The sequence below is a fragment of the Lissotriton helveticus genome, chromosome 11 (assembly GCF_964261635.1).
Source record: "Lissotriton helveticus chromosome 11, aLisHel1.1, whole genome shotgun sequence".
In the NCBI taxonomy this organism is placed as follows: domain Eukaryota; kingdom Metazoa; phylum Chordata; class Amphibia; order Caudata; family Salamandridae; genus Lissotriton; species Lissotriton helveticus.
The window spans coordinates 667,166,487-667,180,930 of NC_136072.1; the positions used below are offsets into that span (position 1 = coordinate 667,166,487).

The following is a 14,444-nucleotide window of genomic DNA, read 5'->3' on the forward strand; positions in this document are numbered from 1 at the left end:
TCTGGGCATACCCTTCCCACATAGGGTGAACAGCAAAACACACAAGATGATGGACGGAATGTTGCACAATGGCAAAACATTCACCCCAGTTCAGACATGTCTCAACTGGGGTGGCTTGGTGAGCAAAATAACGATGGATTAAACCCAGATCTGTGAGTGGGGGTGAATGTTTTGCCATTGTGCAACATTCCGTCCATCATCTTGTGTGTTTTTCTGTTCACCCTATGTGGGAAGGGTATGCCCAGACGTGGGTCCCGTGCTCACTAAGCCAGTGGAGTCAAGCTATCCTGGCTCAAGACGGCTGATAGCCAGAAACTGGTCCTAAGATGCTTGATTCCGGTCCAGGGAAGACGTGGCTTGGCAGTTCCGGCTGGACTGTTCCCATGAGGCACAGGGCCTAGACTGATTTGCATATGGCCATGTCTGAACTGGGGTGGCTTGGTGAGCAAAACAATGATGGATTAAACCCAGATCTGTGACTGGGGGTGAATGTTTTGCCATTGTGCAACATTCCGTCCATCATCTTGTGTGTTTTGCTGTTCACCCTACGTGGGAAAGGTATGCCCAGAAGTGGGTCCCGTGCTCACTAAGCCAGTGGAGTCAAGCTATCCTGGCTCAAGACGGCTGATAGCCAGAAACCGGTCCTAGGATGCTTGATTCCGGTCCAGGGAAGACATGGCTTGGCAGTTCCGGCTGGACTGTTCCCATGAGGCACAGGGCCTAGACTGATTTGCATATGGCCATGTCTGAACTGGGGTGGTTTGGTGAGCAAAATAACGATGGATTAAACCCAGATCTGTGACTGGGGGTGAATGTTTTGCCATTGTGCAACATTCCGTCCATCATCTTGTGTGTTTTTCTGTTCACCCTATGTGGGAAGGGTATGCCCAGACGTGGGTCCCGTGCTCACTAAGCCAGTGGAGTCAAGCTATCCTGGCTCAAGACGGCTGATAGCCAGAAACCGGTCCTAGGATGCTTCATTCCAGTCCAGGGAAGATGTGGCTTGGCAGTTCCGGCTGGACTGTTCCCATGAGGCACAGGGCCAAGACTGATTTGCATATGGCCATGTCTGAACTGGGGTGGCTTGGTGAGAAAAATAACGATGGATTAAACCCAGATCTGTGACTGGGGGTGAATGTTTTGCCATTGTGCAACATTCCGTCCATCATCTTGTGTGTTTTTCTGTTCACCCTATGTGGGAAGGGTATGCCCAGACGTGGGTCCCGTGCTCAGTTCGCCTCTGGAGTCAAGCTATCCTGGCTGGAGACGGCTGATAGCCAGAAACCGGTCCTAGGACGCTTGATTCCGGTACAGGGAAGACGTGGCTTGGCAGTTCCGGCTAGACTGTTCCCATGAGGCACAGGGCCAAGACTGATTTGCATATGGCCATGTCTGAACTGGGGTGGCTTGGTGAGCAAAATAATGATGGATTAAACCCAGATCTGTGACTGGAGGTGAATGTTTTGCCATTGTGCAACATTCCGTCCATCATCTTGTGTGTTTTGCTGTTCACCCTATGTGGGAAGGGTATGCCCAGACGTGGGTCCCGTGCTCACTACGCCACTGGAGTCAAGCTATCCTGGCTGGAGACGGCTGATAGCCAGAAACCGGTCCTAGGACGCTTGATTCCGGTACAGGGAAGACGTGGCTTGGCAGTTCCGGCTAGACTGTTCCCATGAGGCACAGGGCCAAGACTGATTTGCATATGGCCATGTCTGAACTGGGGTGGCTTGGTGAGCAAAATAACGATGGGTTAAACCCAGATCTGTGACTGGGGGTGAATGTTTTGCCATTGTGCAACATTCCATCCATCATCTTGTGTGTTTCACTACCAATCAATAACATTAGTACTAGTAAGCAAAAAGTGGTGGTGACCTTAACAAAAATTGGCACTTTCCTACACTTAAAAGAATTTAACCTTTCCATTACAACAACTAGATAACTTTACATTCTCATTCATGGGAATCCTCATCAAAGTCACAACCATACAATTGTCACACTGGTGTGAGCAGTCGCCACTGTGTAGTTATGCTTCAGATGGAATTTCCCTTGGAAAGGCATTTTTGATTTGCCTATAATTTTTCATCACTTGTACCGATTTACAAGAAACATGGCAATATACTTCATGAAGTTCCGTCCAAGAGTAAAAAACACTTAAGGAGACAGTGAAAAAATATATGTTTTTCCATTTTAGCTCACATAGTAAATTTTGCTCACATCTACGGATCCAAGGGCTGAACAGATTTACACCAAACTTGGTATGAGAATAATAGTTCACTCAAAAGGCAAAACGTTTTTGGTTTGGGTAACATTTTGTATATATTTGCCATTTTTATTTGCAAGTCATGATTCACGTAGCATGTCAATCGTGTTTACAAAACTTGACCTGTTGTTTTAAGGCAGACATTTTTTTTCACAATTTTGAAACTGGCCAACCAATTCGAACTTGCAAGTTTGCTATATTTACCGAATGATTTACCACAAAACAGAAAAAGCATGCCTTCTGAGAAAACTTCCACTTTCATGTCAAGTTTGGAATAAATTCATTCAGCAATGCGACCCAACATGAAAAAATACAACTTTTTTCATTACTCTCCTAACTTTTTCATCTTTGCAGATCTTCACCAAGTGCTTAAGGATACAGCATTCGGTGTGGAAATTAAGGGCCAGATGTACGACGCTTTTTAGCAAGTGCAAACAGGTCACAGCGCTAACGGGCCCCGTTTGCGCACGCTAGAAAGCACGGGCCCATGTACAAACAGTATTTTGTGACCGCAAATAAATTGTAACTCGCAAAATACTGTTTTGCGACTCGCTATTAGGAAGGGGCGTCCCCTTCCGAATAGCGACCGCAAGGCGATGTACCAAAGTTTTGTGAGCGCAATTGTGGTCGGTAAACACTCACAAGTTACCACCTACTTCAAGAAGGTGGTAATGCATTTGCAAATGGGAAGGGGTCCCACACGATACAAGTGGTCTGGTGTTTCTGGATCAGAATTTTAAAATGTATGGTATCACGGAACCTTTGTTGCTAGGTACGGATCTGCACATACTAAAATGACTGGTGAAGAGATTCAGGGACTGTAGAATGTCGCTACCATAAGGGTAAACTAAAGCAATAACAACAGCATTACACATGCCAATTCCAAAACACTGTTTTTTGCAAATGCATGCAATATTATTTTTTAAGGGCAGGCAGTGGTCCCAGGGACCACTGCCTGCTCTTAAAAGATTAAACAAAACGTTTCTTTTGTTCTTTAAATGCATCCCATTTTTCTTTAAAGAAAACAGGCTGGGGGCGGAGCTAGCCGACGAGCAAGATGGCCGCTTGCTAAGCGCGCTCCTCGCAAAACGCCCGATTAATCCTTAAGAACCACCCTCAAATACAGCTTAAACTGCCTGAAATGTGGAGAGCATCTGAAGCGGCGGCAGCGGACTAGGTGTGATACCACTATATGACCCTGCATTGACCACTCAGCTCTGGAACATCAAGCGGAAATCTGGGGCCTGGACGGCAAAAGTGAAAGTGGACCCGCGAGCCACAGTATAGAGAAGGGCCGAGACGAGAGGCACGCAACGCGGCCGGGAGGGCTGTGGGACCCCGTCGCGGCAGCGCATCGGCGATCCCAAGACCTGAAAGGAGACCAAAACTACCATCATCGATACACGCCGTCCCCCGCTTGTGGATTGGGTGCAGCAGATTGCGGTGAGCACCCACGACACAATACAGACGGCCCGATAGCGGCTCTCGCTGTGTGGACCGGGCCCGCGGCTGGGCCCAACTGCCCTGCGCCGAAGCGGATCTGCAGCCCTGGAAATCAGGTACAAGAGCAGGGGCACACTAGCAGAACTCTGCGTGTCCCGTGTGAGCGCTGGTGGGGACGGGGAGCTGGGACCTGCTGAGAGCATGCGGTGAGCTGCGCAATACCTTTGGGCCATTTCGAGCATACGGGCCTACCCTGTGGGCGCATTGACACGGTGTGGAGCCTTCACTGCATCGAGACCTGTGGTCCTGCATTTCCCTTCTGGTGGCGAGGGCGAGGCCAATTGCTGGCGCAGACATACGCTCCCTCAATTGATCTGGGGGCAGCAGGCATGGGCCACTGAGTGCAACCTCTCCACTCATATTGACGCCAAGAATAGACTGGGGTGCCACCCCCCCAGCGTTTACGCACCTCGGGCTTGACCACGCAGTGGGGGATTGCACTGCGGGCTCAATTTGCACTCATATACTGCGGGGGGACCCTGGGCTGATGCCTTGATGGGGGTTGCGGGGCCCCTGATTGGTGTATGTGACGCGGCACACTCCTTGGAGACTTTTCCCAGACTGACTGCAAGACAGGCAAACTGCAACAGAGGCCTAGAAACAATCTTAATCCACACCAGAGAGCCGCAGCGGTAAACTTATAGACGGTAGTGAGGAGTATATCCATTGGAGGCTTGACCCTGCTGGGGTGAACTAACACGCGAAACCCACTCCCGTGGGTCGCTGCACTGGCCAAACATGAGAGGCAGTAAACTCACCATTGCATCATGGGGAAGCCGGACCGACCCCAACCCAAGCTCAACTTTGATCAGACTAAGAAGCAACAGGAGCAAAACACGGACGAACAACCCACGTCACAGCCCAGGGCAGGAGCAACCGGGAGAGTAACAAATGATTACATACAATCCATGTTTACTACAATCCAAGCCGCCCTGTCCAATATCGACGGGAAAATTGACTCCTTGACGTACAGAGTGGACAGAATTTCCGAAAGACTTGATAAGCACACAGAAAGAATAGACATGGCGGAGCGAAAAATCTCAGACGCAGAAGATGGCCAAGTGCAGCTGGACGCGAAACAAACAAAGATGGAGAAACAACTAGCAGCAATGACAGCAATGATGGCAAAGACAGAGGATTTAGAGGCGTGGTAGAAGCAACATCCGCCTGATGGGAATTTCGGAGACGACAAACACGGTCCAATGGAACAATATGTGGAAAAACTGTTAATCTCCATACTGGGGCGGGACACCTTCTCAGACGTTTTTATTGTCGAGCGGGTTCATAGATCGTTAGCGCCCAAACCACCTACTGGGTCTAGACCGAGACCGATTATTGCCAAAATACTGAACTACAGGGATTGGGACGAGGCGCTAAAGAAAGTAAGAGAATTAGGTAAACTATTCCATGAAGGCATGGACATTTTCCTATATCCAGACTTCACGTCTTCAGAACAAGAAGTGCGGAAGACCTTCACTACAGCAAAACAGAAACTGAGGGAACTGAATATTCCATACGCCATGCTATACCCGGCCAGGCTTAAAATCACAGTTGACAGCAAGACACATATCTTTACTGACCCATCGGAAACAATGAAGTTCTTACAACAAAAAGGCCACACAGGCATTCGGAGGAGATCACCAAGAAGCACACACGGGAGAGCAATCCACCACGTCCGATGTTGAATGAACTATACCTCATGGACACATGTCGGACACTGCTATGGCCTATACCCATGTGCGGAGAATGCATCCCCTTGGGAGGCGCTGGACTGCCGAAACTTGAACACTAGAAGATCTACGATTTGCTGATCCAGATATGTTGTCTGTTACTTTGTACAGCTTGTATTCAATGTGGAACAATAGTTAAAGAGCACCCTTACATGTTGAGCCCGAGCCAGCTTCTGGCTGAGAGACGCACCTATATTCTAGAACAATATTGTTATTAGCTAACGTAGTTGTACCATATATGGAAGGGCGTTGTCCCATGCGGCTTACGCTGCAAGCAACGGGAGGGCAGCTTTGACCCCTACGTGCGCACCACACTTGTTTTTGTATTTCTCTTCCATCTCTTTTTTTGGGATAATGATGTATATTACTATGGGTATGTCTCCACTAGTACCGGGAAAGTGGACTGGGTGGGGGTGGGCATGGGGGATAAGCAAAATATTCTGACCAGTGGTGAACTTGAGACTAGACTTAAAGCAGACACTTTCAAACAACATAGGTATGTGCATTGGATAGATGATGGAGAATCGACAGATGTATGACGGCTTAAAACAGAGAAGACCGCTGGCTCTGATATCCTGGAACATCAGGGGGCTGCACAACCCCCAGAAAGTACGCAAGGTATTGGCGTACTTGGATAGGCACAAGATAGATGTGGCATGCTTGCAGGAGACGCACCTTACTGACACTAGAGAGAAACTGCCGGGGCAAAGTGGGCCTCTTTCAGGTTGGCATCGTCCTACTCCTCCTACGCTAGGGGAGTCCTGATATGGGTAAAACGCATCGTACCATTTACGCTTATAAAATCTATACGGTATGATCAGGGATGTTATGCGATATTACAGGGATGTTTCGGGGGCACGACGTTGACTATTGTCAACGTGTACGGCCCAAAGACCGGCAACCCTTCTTTCTATTGCCCAAATTTGGGCGCAATTAAGCAACCTTCAACCTGGCGCTATCCTCTGGGGCGGGGACTTTAACACGTGCCTAGACCCCACATTGGACAGGTCAACTGGAACTGACAGATATGGTAAACACTCAGCCAAAGTTATTAGGGAGGGGATGACAGATTGGGACATAGTAGACATATGGAGACAAAGACATCCGGAAAGGAGGGAAGGCACGTGCTTCTCATCAACACACCTCACTTGGTCCAGACTTGACTATTGGCTGATATCACAAAATACTTGCACGTGGACTACTGACGTAGCACACCTGCCTAAAACACTATCTGACCATGCCCCAGTTTGAATTAAATAAAAAATCCCAACGCATACCCCCAGAGAGTTCACATGGAGACTAAGACAGACGGCGCTGCAGGATCAGGTGTTTCGTGAGGAGCTCCGTCAGGCAATATAAAACTTCTTTGAACACAATTTCGGGTCGGTCCAGAGCACAAGGACCCTCTGGGAGGCTTTTAAGGTCACCATACGGGGGCACTGCATAAACAAACACGCAGGCATACTAAAAGATATACAGGGACAGTTGGAAAGGATAGAGGCTGACATTCGCAGGCTGGAGCTCGAATTCGCTGAAAGCCAAAATGACACACTGCTGGCCGAAATTAGAATACAAATTGACAAGTATAACGAATTCGCAGATGATAAGGTAAAATATATGTCGCGCAAATACACAGCCAGAAACTACGGAGAAGGGGGCAGACCACGCAGAGCGTTGTCATATAAACTCAGGCCCAATCATACAATGGCATATATTACGCAGATCCAAGAGCAAAAGTGTACAACGGTATATGACACTCCAGCTATACTAGAATGCTTCACTAAATACTACACTCATCTATACACTGCCCAGGCAAAGTCCTCCACATAAGACACAAGAGACTATCTAGGTGATGTAGCGCTGGCGTGGCTGTCAGACACCCATCGAAAGTACCTCTGTCTCCCTGTCTCTAAAGACGAGATAATAGACGCCATTAACTCCCTTCCCAACAACAAAGTTCCAGGACTTGATGGACTCCCGGGAGAGTTCTACAAAGAATTCCGAGATATATTGATCCAACATCTCGCAGAAATGCTTGAAGAAGCTTATGAGGAAGGTGCACTGCCGACCACACTAAGCGAGGCACTTCTGAGAGCCCTCCCTAAACCAGGTAAAGACCCCACTGAGTGCGAATCATTTAGGCCCCTATCCCTGATAAACATAGGTGCTAAGATCTTAGCTAAAATAATTGCAAATTGAATACAACCGCTACTTTGCAGTCTGATACTGCCGGATCAGGCAGGTTTCATGCCGACACGGTCTACCACCCACAATATAAAAAACATCTTTTCACTATTCCACCAGTTAGACCCGGATGTGCCGCCGCCGCGGCTCTTCTAGATGCCGCCAAGGAATTTGATTTGGTGGAGTGTGAATTTATGTTTGTCACCCTTCGCAAGAGGGGATTCCCTGAACCCTTCCTGAAGTGGATCTCCTTGCTATATGCAGCACCTAAGGCACGGGTTAGGATAAATGGGTACACATCCAACTCTATAGAGGTCACGAGGGGTACTAGACAGGGCTGTCCACTGTCACCAATGCTTTTCGACATAATCCTGGAGCCGCTGGCCTGTAAAATTCGCCAGCAGCACTCCGACACGTCCCTACAATTTGGCCTCCGGCCAATCGGGATAGCATTACACGCTGATGACATGGTCCTCTACACCACATATCCAACAAGGAACCTAAACACGCTTATTAGAGAATACGTTGGGTATGAACAGTATGCTGGCCTACGAATAAATTGGGATAAATCTGTTGTGATACCACTCACCACGGGCACGTTGGAGCCTGCTCTGGAGTACCCTCTGAAGTGGCGGACGGACCCAGTTAAATATCTAGGGATTTGGATTCACCATGATCCGGAGCTAGTCATCAGGGAGAATTAAGGTAAGGCAATGACGAGGCTAGAGGAACAGATAGACAGATGGATAAAACTGCCCTTCTCCATGGCAGACAGAATAGCTATACAGAAAATTATAATATTACCTAGATTCTTGTACCTGTTCTGGAATATACCGATATGGCTAAACAAGGCCTTCTTCGATAAAATACGCTCTCTCCTGCAGAGACTGATGTGGGCTGGTAGACAGGCTAGGACCAGTTGGAAAGTACTTACACAACCGTACCACTTGGGGGGCTTTGGGGTACCAGACTTACATCTCTACTTTCTGTGCGCACAAGCACAACATGCGCACTACTGGACACAACCGCATGCATACATACCACACATCGCAGTGGAAACAGATAGCATCTCTCCTATGCCACTGCTATCATTACTTGCTGACCCAGTACGGTATACGTCAAGGGATAAGATACACACAGCCAAATGTACCTCTAGGGCATGGCACACTTTAGCACATAGAGCTCATAAATCACCGGTATATGCACGAGCACTGCCCACGGCGAGACATCCTAACCTCACAGTAACTCAAGAAAAGAACATGCACATGTTGCTTATGGAAATGGGGCTAACCACTATGGGGCAAATATTTCCTGATAATACATTCATCACCTGCACTGATCCCTCCCTGTGCGCACACCAAACCCCTCTGAAGACATTTGTGTATTTAAGACCACGCACGGCAATCAGGTTATTATACGCCACCTTCCTGGCCTAACCCGAGCAATTGAATACATTACAAATACTGCTGACAGCTTCCGCCCGGAAAAACCTGGTAACACGACTATACGACGCGGCGCAAGACGAACAGGCGGAGAAACACACAGCGGCTCTAGGCAGATGGGAAAGAACGCTGGGTGAGCCAATCGAAGAGCAAGATTGGCAATACAGCTGCACACAACTCACGCTCCTCACGTCAAACTGCAACTTACGTATTATACACTTCAAGGTCATTCACCAAATATACTACACACCGGCTAAACTACACAAACTGGGCCTCAGAGAGTCAGAGGTGCAACGCACCAAAAGCAGATTTCTTACATGTATCATGGGCATGTCCACAACTACAGACATACTGGAGCGAAGTCACGGCCACACTAACAGATATGCTATCGGAACAGATCCCTAATACCCCCTTAGTATGCATTTTAGGGGTCAAAAAGCTCAAATATGCCGGACGCAGGAAATTCCTAGCAGTAGCACTAGCACTTGCAAAAAGACGCATTGCAATAAGATGGGGAAGCAAAAGGCCACCTAGGCTCAAAGATTGGATTAAAGACATGACTTACTGCAAAGAAACACTAGAAACTTACGCAGAAGGAATCCGACAAGCCTCACGGCTCAGACATTTCTGGGAACCACTTGTTCAATACTTACAGGAATCTACGGTACCAGAGCCACGGGCTGATTAACATTAACACAGTCACTAACACACCACCCGTCTGAATGACACACACAGGGGTAAGATGTAATGTGAAGCGTACAACGGCAATATAAGACGAGATTAGTAATCGTCTGAGTCTCGGTCACTATCGGATGTGTATGTAATGGAGAAAATGTTAAATGATATGTAATTTACCACTAAGTGTCATGTGCAACAACATGCTTATCAAATGTAATGTATTATATGCTAAATAACTGCTGGTTGGAAGAAAAAATAAAATAATAATAATTTAAAAAAAAAAGAAAACGGGCTGCAATTTTTTTTTCAATAGCTACTTTATTTCAAAGCAGTCCCAGACATGATGGTCTGCTGAGCCCAGCAGGCCACCATCCCTGGGAGGTTCTGTCATTCCAAATGGGCTCGCAACAGGCGAGAGGATCATTAATATTCTAGAGCTTCACAATTTGCGACCCCGTTGGCAATCGCAAACAGTGTTAAACACACTGTTGTACATGCCAAATAGTGTTTCGCAAATTGCGAGTCGCAAATGAGACGCAATTTGCGAGGCACTATTTGGCAGGTCGTATATCTTGCCCTCAATCCTTATGACTATTAAAAAGGAGCCCAAGAGAAGAATAAATGCATCTTGAAAACAAAAAACAGTATTTTTGAAAAGACATGTGTAATGCCGTTGTTATTGCTTTAGTTTACCCTTACGCTAGCAACATTCTAAAGACCCTGAATCTCTTCACCAGTCAGATTAGTATGGACAGATCCGTACCTAGTAACAAAGGATCCGTGTTACCATACTTTTTAAAATTCTGATCCAGAAACACCGCACCACTTGTATCACATCGGAGCAATAGCCTCGGAAACACCAATCTGCCATACACATACAATTCTAAGAATAACTGACCTGCACAGAGATCCGCAGACCGCAGATCTTATCACTTTTCAACTTGGTTAGTATTATAATACCATTCAGAAATAACTGTTAATTGTATTTGGAGTATTAAGATGTATTTGTTTTTTTTAAATATTGGCAATTTCGCTTCACAAAGTCAATATATATATTTTTAGGTCTCGCGACCTATCAATGCGCGCAAGCGCATTGAGGGAGCGAGAATTCAAGTGCTCAAAAAACTCGTGAAACCAAGGGTTTCGTTCGTGCGGTTTTCATTAAGTTCACGTGAATCACGTGAGCAAACAAGCACGCGCATTCACGGCCGCACAGCACATCAGAGGGCTTCGCCCAGCGTGCGCTCTGCGGCTTCTCCTCCCCTAACACGCTATCTCAGCTCTCCTGCCCCCATCCGGCTTCCCTCCGGCCATTTGCCACACTCCTTGTTTCTGTTTTCCGCTCTACTCGTGATAAGGTCACGTCGCTTCAGTCTGCCAGTCGGTATTACACCCTCTGAGTAATTCCTTGCAATTCGAAAACATTTTCTGCCTCCGACCTCAGCACTTCGTGTGACCTGCCTTCTAACACTTTGAGCCTCGCAGGCAGGCCGAAATCTGATTTAATATGCCCAATAGCGAGCATGCATTGCAGATACCCAAACATTCGTGAGCTTGTACCAGCAGGAATTTTGACACAAATTTGTGCATAACTTGCACATAGGATTAGGCAATCTTTCACGGTTTATTTCCTTTTTTATCTTTTAACCCCCCAGATTGAATGCAGGCTTTTTTCTGTTTTCAGCTCTACTCGTGATAAGGTCACGTGGCTTCAGTCTGCCAGTCGGTATTACACCCTCCGAGTAATTCCTTGCAATTCGAAAACATTTTCTGCCTCCGACCTCAGCACTTCCGGCCGTGAGCCAGCAGCTGAGCCAGGGAGAAAAAAAACCTCCAGCACCCGCACACTTACATTTCCACATTTCTGCTGAATAAGACGAGATGTCTGGCCTTTAGCTGAGCACCCCGTCGCCCCGTATTTTGTTTAAATCCTCCAGTGTTGACCCCGTCCGCCCTCAGCCCCAGCACTTCTGGCCTCGTCCAGGCAGTGAGGGAATGGAATAAAAAAAACGTCTGAATGCGCATATTGCAAAATCCTGTTGAACTGTAAGCAGGCATGTGCTGGTCGGAGAATTAGGTTACCAGAGGGGATGACTGATTGCAAAACTATGTAAGTAACGTAAATACGACACATATTGCATAACAAATGCTATAGGTGTCACATTTGCAAAAGTTAAAACTATTGGCATTGTAAATGACAAAGCTATTAATTTTGCTATTTTCAAAACCAACACATAAATACAAAATTTGTCATTTACAATACCAATAGGTTAAACTTTCCTAATGCGAGACCTATTGGCAAGGCCAGTGCTTGTTTTTGTTTGTCCACTGGTCAAGTCCACACTGTTTTCAATGAAGGGACATCAGAGGTCATTCATCTGGGTTCTTTTTTAACCTAAAGTCTAATGAAACCTGTTTGCAGAATTGGAGACAGACCCATCATTATAAAAAAAGTAAGATTAATTGTGGTTTTTCAACACTCACTTATATAAGAGTGTTATTCGAATTGATACCAACCTGTTAACAATATGCAACAAATGGCCCAACAGGCAAGTAAGAGGTACTTGAGGAAATTTTGTTCTAAAAAAAATCTAAAACATACTTTTTCTATTTACCTTTGAGTCACCCCTGTGCCTTGCGTAAAGTTTCTCAGGAAAGACCAATTCATAATCCTTCACTCCAGCAAGTGTTTCCAGAGCAAACACTGTAAAAAAAAGACAACATATCACTGAAGACTTCGGTCTAGGCTGAGACACTGATTCAAACAAAAAGTGATAAATATGGAATGCTTAAATTAATCGCAGCTACTGGTAATCACCCTGGCTCACATCCAAGACCATTGCCTGAGCCAAAACAGAAAGCAAGCAATTGAATGCAAATGAGTTGGCCCCTTCCCAAAGGGGACAGCCTCACCCATCCTGTGAGGCCCCTTTTCTTCACAGGAACACAAGCAATTCCAGAACCCCTTCAGCCTCTATACTCCATATATTTGGTGCCTGTCTATAAAGGCATAGGTGTGTAAAAACGATGTCATGGAATACAGCCTGGAGAAACTATCAACAGCAGAGATTAAATTAAGAATTCCTTCCACCACCTTTTGTGTAATTAAAGTTGAGCTTGTTGTGTTACAGGGACAAAGCTGCATCTCACTGACAAAACTCAACGTCAAACTAGTCTGGAGTTGCTTGTGTTCTATTTAAAGTGGACGTGGCATAGAAATCCGAGTTAAATGTTTTGCTGGCTTTTAGTAAGATCATCAACAAACACAGAAAAAGGTAAAAAACATCTCCACACAGGGAAACAACGTATCACTTCTAGACGTACAACAGAACCTATCCTCGTGCGCCTCAGTCCCATTAGCCAGCACCACACAGGATAGGAAACACGTGCTAGTAGTTTATCCCTCCCAAAGGTTATGTGTTCCAAGTGCTTTCTGATCTTTTTTACACTCCTGGTTGATTTACAAAAATAAGGTACCATTATGTCCAGCAGACCCTTCTGGTGAGATATATAGTGTTTGCTGATTGCAAAAAATATGAGCTACCCATAGCCACAACTGAACTGAGACATGATTTTTCATTATGAGCCACAACTGAGCTGCAGCCTATGATTTTTCATTGTGTGCCGGCAATATAGCAATTCATGTGGTAAGTTGTAACAAATGAAATATGGGTTCAAAGTATACCTATGCATTTTTAAATGTGCCCATGATATTGAATTTCGAATAGTGATTATTACTACAACTCTAGATTTAGGTCTACCCATTCTATCATTGGATTCAGATGGCATTTTGGAAAATGTGTTCTTTGTTGTACACTGGCTTAGGTTTGAAAGCCACAAATTGAGAGAAATTCAATTGATAATAACAAATGTTCTACAATACTGTGTTCCCACAGTACTCCAAATAAAAAAGGTAACCCGCTTGTAGAGTTGGAACTATCACCCACAACAGGAAATGCTTCAAAATACAAGGAAAGATCAAGAATTTGTTTTTGGAAACTGTCCCAGTCTCACAATATGTGTAGCTGCGGTATTTGGGCCGAGGGTCAGCCGGCAACCAGGGAAATGTACCAAACTCACACATTTCTGAAAAAATGGACAATGAAGAGAGTCCAGACAAGTGTGGTTAACCCCCTCCTCCTCCCTGGCTCCCCTTAGGATGGAAGAAATCCTGTTTGGGCTTTTGGGGTGGGTCAGGGCCGATACCAGGGCAGGTGCCCCCACTCCATTTTTCTTTTTACATAACCCTAAGTGCCTAATGGACCTTCTACATTCTGGAGGTGGAGGGGGGCGAATAAAGACCGCTGGGGCATTTAAGGGATGGGACCATGACCCAATGCAAGGTATACAACCTTTACAACGCAACTTTTACAACGACCTACCATTACCACGCAACTTTTACAACGCAGGATCCATTACAACGCATACCATTACAACACATGTATTTACAACGCAGGTACCTTTACAACGCATACCATTACAACGTACGTATTGGTAAGTATATCATTTTATTAAAAATATTATAAGTTTGGGTTTTTGGGTAAAGGGGTATTTTTAGGGTTCAGGGTCAGTTTTGGGTTTTTGGGTAAAGGGGTATTTTTAGGGTTCAGGGTCAGTTTTGGGTTTTTGGGTAAAGGGGTATTT

At 46.0% G+C, this 14,444-nt stretch overlaps 1 protein-coding gene across 3 annotated transcripts in view; it reads right to left on the reverse strand.

Moving 5' to 3' along the window:
• Positions 1-14,444, reverse strand: part of LOC144791749 (disintegrin and metalloproteinase domain-containing protein 28-like) — a 3,662,699-nt gene that overhangs the window by 3,557,984 nt on the left and 90,271 nt on the right. For all 3 annotated transcript variants that reach the window (XM_078666520.1, XM_078666519.1, XM_078666518.1), the window contains exon 2: positions 12,416-12,504. In XM_078666520.1, coding sequence (XP_078522646.1) covers positions 12,416-12,504 — 89 coding nt within the window. The remainder of the gene's footprint in view (positions 1-12,415; positions 12,505-14,444) is intronic.